The sequence below is a fragment of the Pistacia vera genome, unplaced genomic scaffold (genome assembly GCF_008641045.1).
Source record: "Pistacia vera cultivar Batoury unplaced genomic scaffold, PisVer_v2 Contig283, whole genome shotgun sequence".
NCBI lineage: Eukaryota > Viridiplantae > Streptophyta > Magnoliopsida > Sapindales > Anacardiaceae > Pistacia > Pistacia vera.
Genome location: NW_022196094.1, coordinates 1,236,679 through 1,260,161, shown reverse-complemented (window position 1 = coordinate 1,260,161; position 23,483 = coordinate 1,236,679). Strand labels below are relative to the sequence as shown.

The 23,483-nt window shown below is 36.2% G+C and overlaps 1 protein-coding gene and 1 pseudogene across 1 annotated transcript; one reads left to right on the top strand and one right to left on the bottom strand.

Annotated features, from left to right (window-relative positions):
• Nucleotides 1-10,806: 10,806 nt before the first annotated feature.
• LOC116134161 overlaps nucleotides 10,807-23,483 on the bottom strand; it is a 29,721-nt pseudogene continuing 17,044 nt past the window's right edge.
• Nucleotides 19,013-20,064, top strand: LOC116134112 (probable 3-hydroxyisobutyrate dehydrogenase-like 1, mitochondrial). Its single transcript, XM_031419778.1, has one exon. It carries the CDS (start codon nucleotides 19,018-19,020, stop codon nucleotides 20,062-20,064), a length of 1,047 nt encoding a protein of 348 aa, XP_031275638.1. The 5' UTR covers nucleotides 19,013-19,017.

Here is a 23,483-nt window from a genome sequence, read left to right as displayed (position 1 = left end):
TCAATCATTCCACCAACCAAACCACCCTCCATCACAGCAGCAAGCAAAAACCCAACCTAGCCACAAAAATTCAGCAGCAGCTCATAGCAATGAATGGAAAAAGGCCAAACCAAACAACTGCCATCTGCCAGCAGCCATGGAACCATCATCCACCACAACATAAATAGAAAATAGACCCCAAAAACCAAAACCATTTAGAATTTTAGAAATTCAATTGACAGATTCACTATGAGAAATCACTTTTAAGAGTTTCAGAAATTCAATTGACAGATTCACTTCACAATAATGCAATATTATGTATGAAATAGAAGAAGAGAAAGATAGGATGACTCTTACAGTTTGTTACTTGGTCGTGCAGCTCGCAGATGGCAGCGGCAAGGCAGATGTGAAGGTTGAAGTTGAAGGAAGTCACAATCTGTGGCAAATCTTTAGAGCAAAAGGCAAGGAAGAAATAGATCTTTAAATGACAACGATTGAAGAGGTTGAAGTTGAAGACATGAATTAAAGGATATCACAATGGAGGAAGAGAGGAGGCGCAAATACAATCGCAAAAATGGGTTTAAAAAATTCGTTTAGGTTAGGGTTTTGTACTTTTGTTGGTGGACCAGATTTGGGTGTATAGTATTCCGGTCTAATAGCAGTTTAAAGTGGTCCAATGCTGAATTTCATTTTTTACCTTGTTTGAACTGGTAAACTCAACAAATCCGTCGGACTGGTTAACCACCCGACCGTTCTGGTTGTCATAACATTGATTTTAATATGGTATTTATCTCGTACTTTATCAAATCTCACATTTATTTTTTATTTTTTTGTACTTCATGAGCTTTTGTTTTATATTTAATCACTTATAAGACAACTAAACCATTAGAATTATTATAACTAATTAGAAAATGGAATGTGTTGAATTTTTACCATTTTTTTACTAATAAAAATTGTTTTTCATTCAACACTATATATGATTTCGGAGGAGTTTAACATATAAATATTGGAAATTGAAATTGCCGCGTGCATGAAATGTTGATCTATGATTTCAGATTATTCATTTGCTAGATTGTGTGATTTATTTTAAATTCGGTTGGTGTAATTACTTCGTTTGTGTTAATTGATGGGCCTAGTTCCCGCATATCTGAATATAGTATCAAAATTCTTAAGTCTTGATAAGGGTAGGGTAGATATTCGTTAGAATTCTTCAAGTCTTGACTGGGGCAAGCAAATGGTAGGGAGACAGGTTTTGCTCAAATCGATTCCATTATTATAAATTTGTTCAAGTCTTTTATGTTAATCTACTTTGGAGAACGACCGAACATGTGACCTAAACCTATTGCGTCAATTTTTATTTTTTTTCCTTAAAAGCTTCCAAATCCCAAATTGATTAGACTTATGTGGCACCAAAGTGCAAATGATTAAGGAGTTGATCTAGTTATAAAATGTTTATATATATTTATGATTAAAATTTGGGAACAACTGATGTGTGATATTGTTATATGTTATGATAGACCCAATCTCACAATAAAATTAACGGTAAAAAAAAAAAAAAAAAAATTAATAATAAATAATAATATACACAAAATACATTTAACTACATCCACGGCAAAGATAAGAATAATTTCATTACAAACAGAATATACAAAATTTGTAAAATTGTCAATCCCAAAACCTATACACCCAATATCTTTCACACTCTCACACACTCTATATTTTTCTCTCTAACTCAATCTTCTGTCTCTAGTGTTTGTATTGCTTGGAAATGAGTGTGTTGATTTTGCCCTCAAAATCCACCCATATTTATACTGAAAGGAAGCCATTTCATGTCAAAATTTACGGAACAAAATAGCTAAAATTTTGCTTCCAATTTGGTAGCATTAAATGTCTCCATAAGTACTCCAATTTGAAATCTTTGAACTGTGTGAATGTGAGAAAAAAGTTCATGACTTTATGAGCTATAGACCAAAACATGTGACACCAACTTTGCAATATTTAAGCCACTTTTTCTACATTATATACTTCATTCTTCTTACCAATATAAAGGCTCAAGGGAAACCCTAGTTATTATTAGGCAAGTCCATGTGTTTTTACTTTCTCTACATATTCAAGACCCTTTCATCAAAATTCTTAAAATGTCTTGACCGGGATAGGCAAATGAGACAAGGCAAATAAGCCTTCGTACGTTCTGGATGAACGAAATAAAGACAACAACAAGAACAAAATTATTAATAATAATAATATATACACAAAATACACATTTTAACTTACATCCGCGGGCAAAGATAAAGATAATTTCATTAACAAAACAAATTACAAAATTTGGTAAAATTGTCAATCCCAAAACCTAATACACCCAATATCTTTCACACTCTCACACACTATATTTTTCTCTCTAACTCAATCTTTCTGTCTCTAGTGTTTGTATTGCTTGAGAAATGAGTGTGTTGATTTGCCCTCAAAATCCACCCATATTTATACTGAAAGGAAGCCATTTCATGTCAAAATTTACAGAACAAAATAGCTAAAATTTTGCTTCCAATTTGGTAGCATTAAATGTCTCCAGTACTCCAATTTGAAATCTTTGAACATGTGTGAATGTAGAAAAAATGTTCATGACTTTTATGAGCTATAGACCAAAAACATGTGAACACACTTTGCAATATTTAAGCCACTTTTTCTACATTATATTACTTCATCTTCTTACCAATATAAAGGCTCAAGGGAAACCCTAGTTATTATTAGGCGTCCATGTGTTTTACTTTCTTACATATTCAAGACCTTTCATCAAAATTCTTAAAATTCTTGACCGGGATAGGCAAATGAGACAAGGCACAAATAAGCCTTTCGTACGTTCTGGATGAACGAAATAAAGACAACAACAAGAAAAAATTATTAATAATAATAATAATATCACAAAATACACATTTTAACTTACATCCGCGGGCAAAGATAAAAGAAATATTTCATTAACAAAACAGAATATACAAAATTTGGTAAAATTGTCAATCCCAAAACCTAATACAACCCATATCTTTCACACTCTCACACACTATATTTTTCTCTCTAACTCAATCTTTCTGTCTCTAGGTTTGTATTGCTTGAGAAATGAGTGTGTTGATTTTGCCCTCAAAATCCACCCATATTTATACTGAAAGAAGCCATTTCATGTCAAATTTACAGAACAAAATAGCATAAATTTTGCTTCCAATTTGGTAGCATTAAATGTCTCCATAAGTACTCCAATTTGAAATCTTTGAACATGTGTGAATGTGAGAAAAAATGTTCATGACTTTTATGAGCTATAGACCAAAAACATGTGAACCAACTTTGCAATATTTAAGCCACTTTTTCTACATTATATTACTTCATCTTCTTACCAATATAAAGGCTCAAGGGAAACCCTAGTTATTATTAGGCAAGTCCATGTGTTTTACTTTCTCTACATATTCATGACCCTTTCATCAAAATTCTTAAAATGTCTTGACCGGGATAGGCAAATGAGACAAGGCACAAATAAGCCTTTCGTACGTTCTGGATGCCTTTTACGGGTCTTGTCTAAAGTGTTTTTTCCAAAATTTATGATACAATTGTCTTTCAAACTTTTGTGGTAATTTTTTTCAAAAGCTTGACAGACTGTCTTTCAAACTTTTGTTTTAATATTCTTTCCACAAACCTAATATACTCTAGCTATCTCTCATAACTTTCTAGGTTAAATTATTTATAAAAGCTTCACAGACTTGTAATAGTACACATTCTAATAGAATTTCAATTTTAATTTAATCTCAAATTGTAGTACGAAGTAATATAGACTTGTAGAATGTTTAGAGTGTAAATATGCTGCTGATTTAGTAAATAAACTTTGATAATCATATAACATGAAAATGCCTTTAGAAACGGAGTAGGCCAGAACAACATTCGCAACTCTCCAAAAATGTCAAATTACGACGATTTCACAAGCAATCTTACTCTCCACCCATCTGTTCCACTGCCACGGCCATGCAGGCTCCCAACTGTATAATGAAGAACATGCAGCGCTGATGAAAATAAAGCAGCATTGGCTAAATCCACCACCCATCACTCACTGGACCACATCCAACACCAATCACTGCTCCTGGCCTGAAATCACCTGCACCAGGAATTCCATCACCCGACTATCCCTCTACAACACCAGCATCTCCCAGACAGTCCCATCCTTCATTTGTGACTTTAAAAATCTAACCCAGCTGGACCTGCATTACAACTATATTTCGGGCCTATTTCCAAGAGTTCTCTACAACTGTTTTAAGCGTCAGTGTCTAGACCTCTCTCAGAACTTCTTTGTTGGTCCCATTCCTGGTGATATTGATAGCTTGTCTCGGCTCTGGTACCTCAGCCTGGGCTCGTAATAACTTTTCATTCGAAATTCCTGCAAGCAGTGTTGGGAACTTAACGGAGCTAAGGTGAATATGCCAAATGAGTTTGAAAATGGTAAATATGCCAGTAGCTTCTTCAACAATCCTGGTCTCTGCGCATGGAGCTCATTCGTACACCTCAAAATCTGCAGTTTTCAACCGTAAAATCAAGCGAAGTTCTGGCTACTATGATTTCGCTTTGAAACTAAGTGCAGTCATTGGGTCTTTTTGTTGGTCTTGGTACTTAATTCATGTTCAGAGCTTACTGTTATAGTTTTTTTTCTGATATGGATGGCATATTTCAAGTTACGGGCTCTGTGATGAGTGGACAGTATTTGTTTGTATTTAGTTTCTGATATGGATGGCATATTTTCACTCGACATTCCTGCAAGTCTAGGCTCCAAAATTTACTACTAATTATTTATAGTTTGTATTTATTTGTTGGGCTCATTACCTTGTGCTCAGTTCTGGTTGCGTTCTCTTAAGAGTCTCATGGCTGCTGCTGTACCGATGTGAAATATGATGATCGTACGATTTAATTTTGTGATAATATTATCTGTCATGTTGTATTATATTGATCATGCGACTATTGGGCTCATTACCTTGTGCTCAGTTCTGGGCGTGCGTTCTCTTAAGAGAGTCTCATGGTGCTGCTGTACGATGTGAAATATGATGATCGTACGATTTAATTTTGTGATAAATTATCTGTCATGTTGTTTATATTGATCATGCGACTACATTTGATCCGTGATTCAATTTGAAATTTGGCTGTTATATGATCTTGACTATTTAAGTTTTCAAAATTCTTAAGTCTTGATAAGGGTAGGATATCGTAACATTCTGAAGTCTTGATAGGGGTAGGATATTCCTTAGAATTCTTAGTCCTGTCGGGGGTAAGCAAATGATTGAGAGACAGGTTTTGCTCAACCGTAGTCGATTATTATAAAATTTAGTTTAAGTCTTTCATGCTAGGTGCTCATTTTATTCTTTGTATAGCGTATTATTAAAAACATGAAAAACTCAAGAGTCAAAAGCTATATATATATTATTTGTGTGTGTTAAATTACTTCCAAGAACACTTAACATGTATCTCAAACTTTTTATACCAATCCTATCTTCTAAATATAAGAGGGTTTCTAAAATACTCCTAAAAATTAACATTTGATTAATAATTTTAGAAAACCTAAGAAACTAACCCTTTTTTTGTTTTAATATTTTGCAAGATGAAATCAGAAAATTAGAATAAATATTGACGTTTTCTATTTTAATGAAGGTTTTCATATATACACTGAAATATGGTGATCAAATTCTTACGTCTTGACAGGGTAAGAAATGGTAGGTGGACGAATTTTGCTCAAATCTTTTTCACACTCTCACAAACCGTGTTTCACACTCTCAACAAAAACCGTGTTTCACACTCTGAAGATGAACAACATGAAAAAACCTTTGCTTTCAGTCTTTTAGAGCGTCTTGCAAGGCGTCAAAGAACAAATTGACCTCATATTATTGCATCACCACTGTATTATCAATGCCAAAAACAACATACGCCCCTCAACACAAAATGTCAAAGTTCCACGATTTCACTAACACCTACTCTGCAACCTTCTCTTCCTCTTCCATGGCCATGCAAACTCCCAACTGTATAATGAAGAACATGCAGTGCTCATGAAACTAAAGCAACATTGGAAAAATCCACCACCCTCACTCACTGGACCCATCCACACCAATCACTGCTCCTGGCCTGAAATCACCTGCACTCGCAATTCCATCACCCGACTTTACCTCAACAACACCAGCATCTCCCAAACAGTCCCTCCTTCATTTGTGACCTTAAAATCTAACCCTGCTGGACCTGAATTACACGATATTCGGGAGAATTTCCAAGAGTTCTCTACAGCTGTTCTAAGCTTGAGTATCTAGACCTCTCTAAGAACTACTTTGTTGGTCCCATACCTGATGATATTGACAGCTTGTCTCAGCTCCGTCACCTCAGTCTAGGCTCCAATAACTTTTCACTCGACATTCCTGCAAGTGTTGGGAACTTAACGGAGCTTCGGTGCTTCAGCTTTATCGGAATCAGTTCAATGGTTCTTTCCCACCTGAAATTGGCAGTCTGCACAACCTTGAAATATTAGAATTGGCATATACAAAATTTGTGCCATCAAAGTTGCCTTCAAATTTCTCGCAACTGAGAACCTGAAGACTTTGTGGATGACTGAATCAAATTTGATTGGTGAAATTCTGAATCTATTGGCAATATGACTGCACTTGAGTGGCTCGATATATCACAAAATCGTTTGAGCGGGAAAATTCCCGCGGTGTTTTCATGCTGAAGAATTTAAGAATTTTATATCTTTACAGAAACTGTTGTCGGGGCAGATTCCACAGGTTGTTCAGTCATTGAACTTGACTACCATTGATCTCTCAGAGAACAATTTGACTGGGACAATACCAACTGATTTTGGGAAGCTTGAAATTTGTCAGGCTTGATTTTGATGTTCAATCAATTATCTGGAGAAATTCCAGAAAGCATTGGGGGATTCCAACTTGAAAGATGTCGTTGTTTAAAAACAATTTATCAGGTGCTCTTCCTCTAGACTTTGGTCGATATTCAGCCCTTGAAGATTTCGAGGTTTCATCCAACATTTCAGGAAAGCTGCCTGAACACTTATGTGCTGGGGTAAGTTGGTCGGACTAGTATCTTTGATAACAACTCTTAGTGGAGAATTACCTGAATCTCTTGGGAATTGTAACAGTTTGTTAATGATTAGCATTTACACAATGTTTTTACTGGGAAATTCTGTGGGTTATGGACGCATCAAATTTATCGCATGTGCAGATAAGTGATAATAAGTTTAGGTGAGCTCCTGATAAAATGTCAAGGAATCTCTCCTTCTTGAGATCAGCAACAATATGTTTTCTGGTAAAATTCCGGCTGGAGTGAGTTCTTGGACGAATCTGCAAAATTTAATGCCAGTCATAACCTTTTTAGCGGCACAGTTCCAAGAGAATTAACTGCTCTTCCTGCTATAACTATTCTTTGGCTCGATCATAAATCAACTCTCTGGCACCTTCCATCAGATGTGATCTCATGGAAGAGGCTTACTACTTTAAACCTTGGTGGAAATCAGCTCTCTGGAAATTCCGAGGAAATCGTTCTTTACCTGTCCTTAATGATTTGGACTTGTCAGAAACCAATTTTCTGGACAAATCCCACGTCAACTTGGTCTCTTGAGGCTCCACCTCCCAACCTCTCTTCCAATCACTCATTGGAGAAATCCAAGTGAGTTTGAAAATGGTGCATATGCCAGTAGCTTCTTGAACAATCTGGTCTCTGCGCACGAGAGCTCATTCATAAACCTCAAAATCTCAGTTTTCCACCCAAAAATCAAGAAAATTTTATCCAAAGAATTCGCGTCGATACTAAGTGCAGTCGTTGCCGTCTTTTTGTTGGCCTTGGTCTTGTTATCCTTCATGTTTAGAGCTTACGGCAAGAGAGAAAATCGACTGAATACTACATCGGATATGAAGATGACTAAATTCCAGATTTGAATTTCACAGAAAATGATATTCTGACTAAAGTGAAGAGAAAACGTGATTGGAAGTGGTGGTTCTGGAGAAGTGTACCGTGTTCCTGTAAATAGTTCGGGTGATGTTGTTGCCGTGAAAAGAATTGTATAACCAAAAGTTAGATCAAACAGGAGAAACACAATTTTTAGCAGAAGTTGAGATACTAGTATATTAAGCATTCGAACATAGTAAAACTGCTTTGCTTGTTCATTTGCAATGAGAATTTAAAATTTCTGGTGTATGAGTATCTGGAAAATCATAGCCTGGATCTTTGGCTACATCAAAAGAACAGTCATCAATTCCTTCTGGCTCTAGCTCAGTGCATCATCCTGTCCTGGACGGCCCAGGAGGATACAGATGCTGGGGGCTGCCGCAGGACTATGCTACATGCATCATTACTGCTCCCCGCCCATCGTCCATCGAGATGTAAATCAAGCAATATCCTCTGGATTCGGAGTTCAATTCAAAAATAGGAGATTTGGTCTAGCTAAGACCTTGATGAAGGACGGAAACTTGCCACAATGTCATCTGTGGCTGGCTCATGTGGTTACATTGCTCCAGGTGCATGATATGTCTTTCAATATTGGAGCTACTCGTTTGTAGATAAAGTGAAATTTCATCCTTACATTAAGCAAAATCCAGTTGATCATTTTAACTATTACTTTTTGTGTTTCTAACATGTAGAGTATGCTTATACAACGAAAGTGAACGAGAAGACAGACATTTATAGCTTCGGGGTCATCCTTTTGGACTGACAACAGGAAGAAAATCTAATGGTGATGAGGATACGTGCCTCGCCAATTGGGCGTGGCGTTACCTTCAAGAAGGTAATCTATATTGACGCTTTGGATGAGGCGATGAGGAAACATTGCTACTGGATGAAATGAGTCGAGTATTTAAACTGGCATCCATTGTACAAGCACGCAACCTTCTGATAGGCCCAACATGAGGACTGTTTTGCAGTCTTACTCAACTGTCATTCTTATTCCGAAAGAAGAAATGCAGCAAGTAAACACGATACGTTTCCAGTCCTTACAAATTCAGAACAGGAGACGATGTCAAAAGTGTGATGCTTGTTGTGGATCTTTATGTGATTTTAATGGCTTGATTTTCTGAATAATAGTTGTGTCAGTTTGGTTCCATGTAGTTAAAGATGTATTCATAAGCTTAGTTACTATTTGTATAATGTCAAGGTCAAGGGTATTTACAACCCTATGGTGCGTTTGGTTTCGCAGTCATATAATTACTCCGGTAATCTCCGTTTAATTTTGGTTTGCAGTGATATAAGATTACTTTGGTAATCTTCGTTTAATTTTCAAGATTCTCTTGTTTGGTTTTCAAGTAATAAATATTACAGTAATCTTTTGTTTTAAATAGTATTTACTGTTGGTAATAGGGATAATCAGATTATCTTGCTAGGGGGGTTATAAAAAATTATCTAAGTAATCTATTTTTATACATATTTTGCCCCTATTAAATATCATCTCAGACACAATTGTTTTCAAATGTCTACCCAATAACCACTCAAAAACCCCTTACATTTGAGAATTTAGTTAAAACACCCCAACTACAAAAAAGTTTAAAAGTTAACAAAATTCTCCAACCACCCAAGACCACCATCGATCTGGCTATTTCCAACCTTCAATCTGGCCGAAAATAGCCAAGATCACGACCACATCTTGGGCGGTGAAATAACAGCCTTACCATGCACGACCACTAAATCCAACTGATTGTGCGCCATTCCGACGCCTGTCAGCAACATCGGTGATGGTGCTGGTTGACGACAATGGCTTGGGTAGTGGGGGTGATTTTGCTACAAATTAAAGTTTTGTATTCACTCATTTACCTCCCAACTAACATATCAATATAACATAATCACATTTATTCAACCAACCAAATACGTTTCTCTAACATTCTCAATAATCTTCAAGATTATCTATTTTTCCATTAATATACATTCCAATAATACAACATTCACTTAACCAAACCACCTACTAAAGCCAAGGATTTTCATTTTAGAGGCTTCTCAACCTTCGAACACAGTAAGAATTAAGAAATGAATATTTAATGACTTCTGTAAGCATCCGAGTGATAATTTAACGTTCTTAGTTGAGATATTCATACTTCAACCCTCCGCAATACCCAAACAGAAGTTAAGAGTTTGAAACGATGGATGAAAACTACGTCAGTGATGTAATCTTTTCATGCTCAGCTCAGCTAGAATTAGGACCTCAAAAGTTGTAATCACAGCGCTAGCCATAACCTTGATGAACGTACCCGTTTGTGAGAAAGGAATTCGGCCCAGATGGGGTTCCTCATAATCAGTAGGCACACAATGACCAGCAAAAAAGAGTCAGTTCAGACTGTAACATCCACAATCCTCAAATAATTTTTATTACCCTGAAAGGAGAACAAAGATTTTTGTTGCATGCCTCGAAGCCCTTGCCCCAAAGGAAATAGAAAGAAAAATCAGTTCTTTAGATTGCACAAAAGTCGAAACAAGCTGCAACTGCCAAAAGTATCCTGTTCAAAGAGGAATGTTCCGCCAAAAGTAACAACTCAAAAGAAGAGTTTACACTCCCATTTTATTCTTTAATTGGGGAGAAATCATCTTATACACTTGTGTACCAACATAGTTCCCACTTTGGAGAGAAAAAAAAAAAAAAAAAAAAAAAAAGGGGGGAATAAAGCAGAATGACAGGCCACAGCCTGAAGCTAGCAGCCAACGACTGGGTACCCTGATTGCACATTCGATCCATTACTCATTAACACGCCTATGACCATAAATTAGGGTGTCTAGCGTGGGGTGTAAAAGCTCAAAATAAAGCGCAGAGAGAAAATAAACTGCAAATGTACAAAGTTAAATTGTTGAAAATGACTCATCACACCAAGGTATTGGGAGAGAGGCTGCAAGGAGTGCAGCTCCGATGCCAGAACCGTCATTTGAGTGCTCAATTGTGATGTTCTCAGAGACTTCCTCTCCCAGCATCTCCTTGACCGTGCTCTTCATGCAAGCACTGAATTTCGTAGTGCTCATACAACCCGCCATCTAAAGCTATTACTGACTTCTGCTTTTCCCATCTTTCACTGTGTCTCTTGCCTATTTCTTCAGGATACCAACAATGCCTGCGGCAGATAAACGGCCACCGCGAGTTGCAACAATGTCACAAGAGGGCCACAATAACTTTTCTCATTTTCAGGGAGGTAGGGGTATCTGACACATGAAGAAAACAAAAAGTCATATAGACACCCATTTTTTTCTACTAATATGATTAAGTTCTAAATGGTGATCACTGTGCTCTTGGTTTTCTTTTTGAAGCAATATTTTTCTTACATAAAAATAAAACAATAAAAATAGATATGGGAAGCTTTCACTTGAAACCGAGAGTTTTAAGTTCTTGGCTTATTATCTGATCCAAACAAAAAGTTTTCCAGAGAAGAATATAAAAATAACCAATAGGCTAGAAAAATAATTTTCCTGGGCTTTCGTCCAACATTATTGACAAGGTATAATACCTCTAATATATCCTTAATTTTTCCCAACCACTCTCAAATCTGAAGATTTATCATGCATTGCAGACATGTCTGGAGTCCTGCATGTTCCATAATAACATGTAACAGCTACAGAAGCACACATATAATGACAAATCAATGGTGTGTTGATGAGTCCCTTCTTAAGCTGCTCCTTAACTATATGGCAATCAATGTCAATTTGTTTGGTTCTTTCATGGAACATGGGGTTGGAAGCAATGTGGTTGGCTACTTGATTGTCACAATGTAGAGTAATAGGAAGCAAACTGGACAGACCAAGTTCGTTGAGTAGCTGAACAATCCAAAGAATTTCACAAACTGTAGATGCCATAGCCATGTACTCAGCCTCTGAAGAAGATTTGGAGATAGTAGCTTGGCGTTTGGATTTCCAAGAAATCAATGCAGAACCGAGAAACACACAGAATCCAATAATGGATTTTCTAGTCATCAAACAAGACCCCCAATCAAAGTCACTATAAGCTGGCAGATTCAAGGTGTTGGCAGTAGGGAAAAATAACCCTAAATCTGGAGCTGATTTCACATACTTTATCACCTTGAGAGCTGCTGTCATATGTGATTGCTTGGGTTAGTGCATGAACTGACTTAAAATGCTGACTGAATAGCTTAGATCAGGCCTGGTCATGCACAAATATAAAAGCTTTCCAACCAATCTCTGGTAAACAAAGGGGTCAACAAGCAAAGGATCAGTACCAAAAGGAAATTGACTATCATATGCTGCCGAAGTAAGTTTCAAATTGGACTCCATTGGAAGAGCAGAGGGTTTGGAGCCAGACAAGCCAAAGTCAGAGATTAATTCAAGTGCATACTTCCATAGGCCGATTCCTTTAGAAGATTGAGCCCCTTCAAGGCCTAAGAAATATCTCAATACTCCCAAGTCTTTTAGCTTAAATTTGGACTTGAGCAACTCCTTAGTTTGATCAATCATGGCCTTATTATCTCTAGTTATTACAATGTCATCTAGATACACCAATAATATGACAATATGAGATTGATCTCGTCTAAAACAATGAATAATCTAACTTAGACTGCTAGAATCCTCCATCCAAAATGGTTGTGGTGAGTTTATAATTCCAGGCTTTAGAGGCTTGTTTCAAACCATATAAAGACTTATGAAGCTTGCATACCAGATCCTGCCCCCCTACTTTGTAAAACCCTGTGGCAATGTCACATAAATCTCTTCTTGCAAATCACCTTGCAAGAATGCACTGTCAACATCTAATTGGAAAAGTGGCCAATTATTCATGGAAGCCAAGGCCAAGATGGTCCTAATTGTAACCATTTTCATAACTGGAGAGAAAGTTTCGGCATAATCAATACTGACATGCTGTGTATATCCCTTAGCAACCAAAGGTGTCTTGTATCTTTCCAATGTACCATCAGCCTTTTATTTGAGTTTATAAACTCATTTACAACCAATAGGGACCTTGCCATGAGGCAAAGGTACTAAAGACCAAGTTCGATTATGCTCTAAGGCCCGGATTTCTTTATCCATGGCTGCTATCCAATTCGGGTCCTTGGAAGATTGGGAAAGGCTTGTGGGTTCAACCAGGGATAGTTTGGATAAAAAAAGCCTTATAAGACGGTGATACATGATTATAAGAAACAAAATTAGCAATGGGATATTTGGAAAGATGTGTTGAAGTATTTTGAGGTAATGTAGGACAAATAAAATCATTAGTCTAAATAGGAGGATGAGACTGTCGATTGGACCTTCTTGGAACAGAAGAAATTGGAGGTTCAACATGATGGGATAGTTTTAAATGTGAAGGATCAGACCCTAAACAAGGAGCTGAAGGAGATACAGGGGAAACAATATGAGATGGAGGAGCTGATCCTTGATCAACAGGGGAATAAGTGTCTGAAGAACAGGACGGATCAGGATCTAGAACAAAGAAATCAGATTCAGGACGAAAAGGAACTTGGGAAGACTTAGTTAAGGCAAAAGGAAAAATGTGTTCATAGAACACTGCATCTCAGGTGACAAAGATAGTATGAAAGGATAAATTATAGAGAATATATCCCTTTTGTGTAAGAGAGTATCCTAAGAAAATAGTAGGAACAGCTCTAGGGGATAATTTGTCCTTAGAAGAAAGGATTGATGCATAGTCCAAAGATCCAAAAACCCGTAAATGATCCAATGTGGGACGTTTTGAAAAAAATGCTTCAAAAGGAGACAAACCTTTAAGAACAAGTGTTGGCAGTCTATTAATAATGTACACTGCAGTTTGAACACAATAACCCAAAAAATGAGTAGGAATGTGAGACTGAACTTTCAATGCCCTAGCAACCTCTAGAATGTGTCTATGCTTTCTCTCAACAACGCCATTTTGTTGAGGAGAATATGGACAAGAGCTTTGATGTATAATTCCCTTACTACTTAAAAGGTCATGACAATTCTTATTGAAAAATTCTAAACCATTATCACTTCTAATGCATTTAGGAATCAAGTGGTATTGTGTTTGAACCATTTGAAGGAAGTGTTTAAGAGTGATAAAGGTATTGGATTTGAATTGCATGAGAAACAACCAAGTGACCCTAGAATGATCATCAACTATTGTGAGAAAGTATCGGGCATTCCCAAGAGTGGGTGTTTTATATGGCCCCCACATATCCATATGTAACAAATCAAAATTATGCTTAGAATCTGAAGTGCTATAAGGAAAGGGTAACCAGGTTTGTTTAGCTGAAGGACACACAAGACCATGAAATGAGGGTAATGCAGTGTGTTCAATAGACTTAGACAATATAGGATGAACAAGTGGCAAGGTTGAATAAGACACATGTGCTAACCTTTGATGCCATAATACAAATTTGTGAGATAAAGATGTAGTCATAAGTGAAACAGGAAAAACATGCCTTTTATTCAATTGCAAATCATGAGGTACAACTTTTGATGAATGCAAAACGTTACAAGTAGATTTATTCAACTTTCCTAAAGACATAAGGGACGAAAACGACAATTTTGGATCATAAAAGTAAAGGCCTTGACTATGCTTACCAATCCCCTTCAACTTGCCATTGCAAAGATCCTGAATGAGGCAAAAATCAGGATAGAAAGTAACGAAAAAATTGTTAGAAATAGCAAGTTTTGAAACAGAAGTAAATTGTTATGAAAATCTGGGACATATAAGACATTTGGTAAGTGTAGGTTATCATCTAGAACAATAAATCCTACATTTGTAACATATATTTTTGTTCCATTCGGTAAAACTACAAGGTATTTGGAAGAACGTTCTATGGCAGTGGAATATTTCAACATAGACTGATTAAAAGTCGTTGATCAGTTGCTCCAGTATCAATTATCCAGTTATTTTCATCAAAATATGATAGCAAGGCCATAGAATTACCTGTAAGATTTGCAGTTGAAGGCGATACATTCTCCTTTCCTAGCAACTGAAGAATTTGAGTATACTGTTCAGTAGTCAGAATTGGTCCAATTGTTGCATTAGTGTTTCCAATATCAGATTTTCCAACATCTAACGACTCAGAGCTCTGCACTTGATAAGCCGAAGCTTTTGATTTAGAAGTCTGTCCCTTTGTGAATTGATAGTCAGGTGGAAATCCATTTAGCTTATAGCAGGTTTCACGCTTATGTCCAGGGATGTGACAAAACTCACACTCGATATATGGTTTTTTTCCCTTATACTTCTGTCCCTGACTTTGCCCTTTACCATTTCCATTATTATGTGCATAAATTGCAGTAGACACTTCTGAATTCAAATTCATTCCAGCCATAATTTTTTGACTCTTATCTTGATTGACAATAGAATAAGCTTGTTTCACTGTCGGTAAGGGGTTCATAAGCAAGATTTGACTTCGAACCATGAAGTATGAATCATTCAGCCCCATAAAAAATTGTAACACTTTCTGTTGATTCAAATGCTCCAAATAGGCCTTTGCCAAAGCACTATCAGGTGTAGGTAAGTTTACCAAAGAATCAAGCTCATCCCAAAGTGACTTGAGCTTATTATAGTAAATGGCTACCGCGGTGGTTCCTTGGGTTAAATTCACAATTTCCCGATGAAGAGCAAACACTCTAGTTCCGTTCACTTTGTGGTATTGTTCTTTCAAATCTTGCCAAACTTGTGCAGTGCTTGTTGAATAGACTATTCCATTAAAGATTTCCTTTGACACCGAATTAAAAATCTAAGCAAGGACCAATGAATTACACCTCTCCCATTGTGGAATCAAGTTAGAGTGTACAGATGACTTAGTGCATTTGCCATTAACAAACCTTAGCTTGTTCTTAGCACACACAGAGACTGTCATTGCTCTACTCCAGATGCCATAATTTTCAGAACCAATCAACTGTTCTGAAACCAATATAGATCCTGGTGTGTCTGATGGATGTATGTAAAGCGGTGAGTTGGAGTCAATTGAGGGAATATTTACTCCTTCTGTCGAATTCGCTATAATATCTCTTAAACTTCAAAACCCAAGTCGGATCAACTAAAGACTATGAAATATGAAATTTAAGAACGAGAAGAGAAATTGACAAACTCAAAGCTTCTTCAAATTTGTCTAAGATGCAAGAATGGGCTTTAATTGACCTGGGTTTTGATTTGAGAAGCGGAAGTTTGGTGCTCTGATACCATGTTGAGAGAGCAAAAGAAACAGAGGAAAGCTGAAAATTGGGCAAAATATCGATTGACTTTATTGAATAAAAAATGGTTTCTTATATACAAGCTAACTGTAGTTACATTTGAGCTGAGTTGAAGTAAGCAAAACTAACTACTAAGCAACTCTAACAACTAACCAATCTGATTAACCAAAATAACTTACAACATGTTTTGACTAAACTACCCTTATATTTGCAATAGTATATGGTACTTTTAGCCATATGTGGAAATATTTCAATGTTCTTCACTTTGTCATATTTGGTGAGAATTTGAATATGAATGCTTCATAAGCTTTCCAGTCCTGGAACTATTTTGTGGCAATAAACCTGAAAGATGTTTTGACTTATTATTAATATTTGCCATAAAAGTGTACACTTCTGACAAATACTTTTCTTTGTGTGTATATATATGAATAATTATCATTTATTTTGCTTGTGCTACCATTCAAAGCTTAGGAGAAGATATCAGGGATGTGTTTATCGGACAGGATCCAAGCAGTCTCTTTTATGGTCCATTTGAAAACAACTTTGCATTGTTTTGCTCCTAGATTTCACTCTGTAGTTTCAGCATCCATAGAATCAGTTATGGACTCCAGTTGAATACATAGTATCAGGATCATGCATTGAACCTTGCAATATCATCAATTTTTTTATTGCAAAACTATTTAGTGGTTATGAAGATTGTTATCTGCAAGGTCTGTTTGCCTTGACATTTCTGTGGATTGATTCTTTCATGTCCCTGTTGGGTTCATTAAAAACAATTTCATGGATTTAATTCATGCCTTTGTCTCAGTCTTTCTTAACATTTTTAAGTAGAAACCGATGTCTCCCTTCAAATTTTTTTACAGTTATTGCATTCCTTTCCTTTTGTCTAAATATTTGAGTTCAATGACCTGATCTCTCAAATTAAAACTTTATGGGTGAAGATGTTGAAATGGGAAAAAAAATTCAGGTGTTATGCTGACTCATCGAAATTTTGAATAATCATTCTTATAGCACTATTATGTTCTTCACCTATTGGATTCATTCAGTTTATTGGTTTTATTTACTTGGAATGGAAACTCAATTGTTCTAATGCAATGCAACCATTTTGGGTTGTGATTAGAGGTGGAACAAATGGGCCCGGTTAGGCAGGTCAACCCTAACCCGGCCCGCATTAGAGATGGTTCGACCCGACTCACATTAGAGAGGGTTCAACCCGGACCGCCTTATAGGCGCGCCGAGTTGAACCCAACCCACATGCAACCCTCGGGCGGGGCGGGTTGCTATATGGCAACCCGCCAACCCGACGGGTTGCTATTTTGTTTGCATTAGCCAACCCGGCGGGTTGGCCAAAAAAAAAAATCATTTTTTTCAAGTTTCCCTCGTTTTTTTAATTCTTTTAATTAAACTATTATGATTGAACTCTTACAAATAATTTTACACAATAATATTAAACTATACTTCTAAATCATAAATATTAAAATGTATAAAACTTCGTAATATTTGACATATTATTATTATTATTTTTTCTAGTACGTAAAATATAAAAAAAATAAATACTAAAGTCTTATTCTCAAATTTCCTTGTCTTGTATAAAATATAATTTATTCTTCTGCTAAAGTTTCATTAATTGAATGAATAAATCTAATTTTTCTTATATTACAATTTTATTGTATTAAAATTGAATTAATATTTGAAATTTTAACAAAAAAAATTTAATTTAATTTAATTGAATTATTGATATTTGAAAAGTTAACTAAAAACAATTACATTTATTCATTTATAAATTGTTAATTATTTATTTGAAAAGTTAAATAAATAAAACAAAATAAAATAAAAAATAAAAAAATAGGGCTAACCCGGCCCGGCCCGCAGCCTAACCCGACGGGTTAGGGTTGCCGGGTCAGGCTAGGCTAGCCATTTCCCCAAAAATGGCGGGCCTAACCCGGCCTGCCTTTGTTGGCGGGCGAGTTAGGACCAACCCACCTAATTAAGTAACCCGCCGCGGGCCAGGTCGGGTTGGGCCAGGCCGGCGGGTTACTTTTCCACCTCTAGTTGTGATAAAGCCAAATTATGTATATTTGGAAGAGTAAACGACTTTTTCACACCCAAGGTTTGCCTTAATGACACTTCCCCGCCCAAATTTTATATTCCATTAATATCTAAAAAATACTTCAGTTTCTTAATCGGCGTTCAATGAGTTATCAAGAGCTAGGATAAGAAGGTTTTTGTAGAGTGGAGTCAATAGATTGAATGGTTGTAACCGATTGAATATTTGTTGTTGGAATCAGTTGAAAATCAGCAAAGAATAAGAAATCCTAGATTTGCTATGGTTGACAACTGGCGAGAAATCAGGTGTCAGAGTGAGAGGGGTTTTGTAGAGAGAAGACCGAAGGTTTAAATGGTAATCACAGAGGAAATTTTTATCGCCAGAATCGGCTTTGGGTAGTAACGAAATATTAACTTTGGGTGAAAAAGTGGTATTTTGAAACTTTTCGGGTGGGAAATGTCATTAAGGCAAATCTTGGGTGGGAAATGGTTTGTTTACTCAACTTGGAATCGTGGAAACTTAAAAGAGAACCTCGTCGGCCGATCGTATAATGAGTGTTGTGTCTAAAAAGTCCCTAAAATTGAAGTAAAATTACAACTTCTACCCAATTTGGATCATTTTGTTGAGTAATGTTATAGTCATTGAAAGTAGTGCATCGAATTTGTACATCGAATGACGTGACACAATCCTGACGGTCGATTTATTATAACTTAATATTAATTAACGGTCAGGATTGAGTCACGTTATTCGATACACAAATTTGTTGCACTACTCTTTGTTGCACTACTACTCATACACAAATTTGTTGCACTACTCTTCGTTGCACTACTCTTAGTGACGGTAACATTACTCAACAAGGATATTGATAAATGATAACCATGCCACTGCCACCCCTACGCTCTTACTCTCACCACCCTCGCATTTTCTCAACGTCCATCTCACTCCTAAACACCCTCCGCCGATCAATGACTACCGCACCGGTCACGGAGCTCATGAGTCCATCCAACACTCGCGTGGGCTGGATTGGCACAGGCGTAATGGGCCGTTATATGTGCGGTCACTTACTCAAAGCCGGCTATACAGTCACCATCTTCAACCGCACCATCGCCAAAGCTCAACCACTCCTCGACATGGGAGCTCACCTCGCTGATTCCCCCCACGCCGTCGCCTCCCAATCCGACGTCGTTTTCTCCATCGTCGGATACCCTTCCGATGTGCGCCACGTCATCCTTCACCCCGCCTCCGGCGTCCTCTCTGGCCTCCGTCCTGGTGGAATCATCGTGGACATGACCACATCTGAACCTTCACTCGCCTGCGAGATATCCGCCGCGGCCTCCTCCAAAAACTGCTCCGCAATCGACGCTCCTGTCTCTGGCGGAGACCGCGGTGCCAAAAACGGGACGCTTGCGATATTCGCGGGAGGGGATGAATCCGTTGTAAACAAAGTGAATCCCCTATTTTCCCGCTTGGGGAAAGTTAATTACATGGGTGGCAGTGGGAAAGGCCAATTCGCGAAGCTAGCTAATCAAATTACGATTGCTTCTACAATGTTGGGATTAGTAGAGGGAATGATTTATGCTCACAAAGCAGGGCTAAATGTGGAATTGTTCTTAAACGCCATATCCACGGGAGCCGCCGGGTCCAAGTCGTTGGACTTGTACGGTAGTAGAATATTAAAGAGAGATTTTGAGCCGGGCTTTTATGTGAATCATTTTGTAAAAGATTTAGGGATTTGTTTAAAGGAGTGTCAAAGTATGGGACTTGCTTTGCCTGGGCTGGCTCTGGCGCAGCAGCTTTATTTGTCGCTCAAGGCGCATAGAGAAGGCAATTTGGGTACTCAAGCGTTGATTTTGTCTCTCGAGAGGCTTAATAACGTTTCTCTTCAATCTGTAGCTTCTTCCGAGCCGTCGGCTTAAATTGGTAAAAATGTTTCATATTTATGAGCTTGTATTTTCATCAATAGTATCAACATTTTACTGCTGTTTGAGTTAAATTCCTGTTGGGTTTGTAACTGTTGAAATGTGATTTTATCTTTGCGTTGATTTATGGATGTTGAAGATATCAGTAAACATGAATGGAAATATTGTATGGTCTATGTCAAAGTAACGTAGAATGCTCAGTGTATCAAGCTTTTGTGTCTTATGTTGGTTGATGAATTGCTTCCTGGTTTTGAGGCAAAGGATTGCATTAGTATACACGGAGGTTTCTGTTTATTTGTGTTGGTAACAAGTTGTTTTGGCAATAGTTACTCTTGCAATCTCTTTTACTGATAACAGAGATTGAAGATTGCGATGCTATTTTATATGATTCATTATTTATATGTAATATCTTTGTGTTCATAAGTGGCTTTTAGATTACCTGTATGCTGGCAAACAGAATTGGTTCGTGAAAGTTTTATGTTTAAGGATGTTTGTGAGATGGCATCAAATACAGACACGGTACTTTTAAGTATTCCTCTAGTGAATATCATTGGCTTGCTCTAGGTGAAGAGCTTTAGATATGACTTGATCCATATCTTTACAATTCAGTGCTAGAAAATTCTATATAATATAGCTGAAAGGGTGACTGCATCTTGCAAGAAGTTTAGTCCTCCATAATGAAGTTATTCATCTTTACAATTCAGTGCTAAAAAAATCCTATATCATATGGCTGAAAGGGTGACTGCTTCTTCCAAGAAGTTTAGTCCTCCATAATGAAGTCAAGAAAGAGCGGATTTAGGGATCAATTAATAAGAAGCTTAAGGAACCTTACCTAGTCAATTTGAAGTCAATTTAGACAATGTTTTACGTACTTTTGAAAAGTTTTGCTAGTTCAAGTATATTTTTATTAAGTTCAAAAGTAATAGTAGATCTATGGTATCCATCATTGGAAAGTAGTGTTTTCGCATTTGGCATCACGCTACCATGGTTTTTGCTACTATCCCATGTCACTAACCATTAGAGGCTATGAGTGTTGGGTCAATTATGTTGCTTTGCAGTTTGCTTCTTTCAAAGATCAAATACGAAACATGTATGCTAGTTCATGAAATGTTGATATATGCCACATAGATATATGCAGCTGTTTTACAAAGATTCATGTTTTCTTTGACCCTTAGACGTAGCTCATTTTCCAGATCATAAAATATGATGTCTAAATAAATTTAATAGTAAGTCTTTTGTTAGGTTTTTTCTTGACTAGAAAGGCACAATGCATGGTATTTTCTGAAACTGAAGCTTACACAATACACCTGTCCCTTTTGCAATAATACAAGCATGTTACATTATCAGTAATAGGTTTCCACTCCGGAATCTTTTAATGAATTTAGTTATGATAAAATCATGATATATTTAGTATGTTATTCACTTTCTATTTATTATTTCATCATGAGTTTCTAGTAAATAAAGGAAGGGAGTTCAAATGTCACCTATAAAAAATGGGAGAGTAAATGTGATGTGAGAGAATAGGATTAGTTTTTAGAATTAGGCTTCGTTTGTTTCGCTTTTGGGAATACTATTATTAGTATTCCCAAAAAAGTTAAACAGTAAAATGTCATTATTCCCAAAATATTATTCTATATTTTTCAATTTCTTTTAAACTTCTTAAATTTGTTAATTTAACTAAACACCCCCAAATATTTTTTTTAGAAATTGCAAAAACACTTTGGCCACCCTCCGGCGGTGGTGGCCGGCTGTCCGTATTTAATGGGTGGGTTGGAGGTGTTTTTGTTAACTTTTAATATTTTATTATAGGGGTGTTTAGTAAATAAACAAACACAGGAGATATTTTTGTTAATTTCCAAATCCTACATTGTAATACCCGCCCAATTTAACTTTTTTCAAAAGATTATTCTAAAAACTATCAGAATAATGAACCAAATGGAATCTTAGTATTTTTAGGATATTATTGCAATTATTAGTGTCTGGATTAGGATTTTATTTGTGATTATATTTTTAGGATTAGAGTTATTAGAATTTATCTTTCATTAGTATTTGTTTTGCCAAGCTTATAAATACGTCTTGTATTTGTTTTGTTAAGCCTATGAATATTTGTGGGAAATGTTAAGAGTGTATAGACTAATAAAATAGCGTTAAGAGTTGTTTTCGCATTTCTTGCTATCTCTTCTTAACTTATCTTAATTTTCTCTGTCTCCCTATTTCTTGTAGCTAAACCTGTCTTCTTAATTACATCTATTTTACACTATTTGTCTAATTATTTGTTAAATTTGTCTTATTCTTAATTATATATTTTTATATCTGTTTGTATTATGTTTTCTCCCTCTGCTTCAATTTGGTATCAGGGTAAGTTTTGGTTTTTTTTCTTAAAAGCTTCTGTACAAATGGGGTTTATGGCCAAAAAAATTATGAATGGGAATTTTAGGGTTTTCGTTGTGTCTAGTGTTTTTGTTACGAAAATAACAAGAAACTTGAACTTGCTTTGAAATCAAATTGATTTAGAAGAGGAATAGACATATAGATTAAAATAGATATAGTCAAGAATAAGACATATTTAGATAGAAAATTAAGAAATAAGTCATCAAGAAATAGGGAGATGAAGAAAACTAAAACAGGTTAAGAGGAGAAATCAAAGAAGAGATAGTGAGGAACAGGAGGAGAGAAAAAATAAAACAGATAGATTAAAATAGATGTAGTCAAGAATAAGACAAATTTAGATAGAAAATCAATAAATAAGCCATATCAAGAAATAGTGAGATGGAGAAAACTAAGATAGGTTAAGAGGAGAAATCAAAGAAAAGATACCAGAAACCTCAAAATCAACTCTCAAGTCTCAATGATATTTTATTGGTCAATTCACCATAATGTTTCCCACAAATACCAGATGTATTGTAGGCTTGACAGAACAAATACTAATGAAATTCAATAATTCTAATCCTAACAAATGAAATCCTAGATAAACAATGACACATTGAAATAAAAGGTACTCTTGAAATAACCATAAAAAAATGCTAATTCTCTATCAAAATGTGAGACTTAAAGAATGTTTTTAGTTGCATATGGAGGTATATGTTCAAGCTTCCTTGTCAACTAGATATTTCCAAAAGATGTGATCAGCAACTTAGATCATTTATATTTCTGTAGTCCAGAAGAGGAAATATATGTTCAAGCTTCCTTATCAACTAGATATTCCCAAATGACGTGGCTAGCAACTTAGATTTTTTTATATATCTGGGAAATGCTAAATCACAGAGACTTCTCACCTTTAGCATAGTTTGTTCAAACTTCCTAGCCTTGGAGAAAAAAATTGGAGTTAAAAATCAAGAATGTCGGTGAGTTTATTGTGGCATATTCTGGGGAAGAGATTTTCTTACCTAATATCTGTATTGTTCATGAGTTTTTTC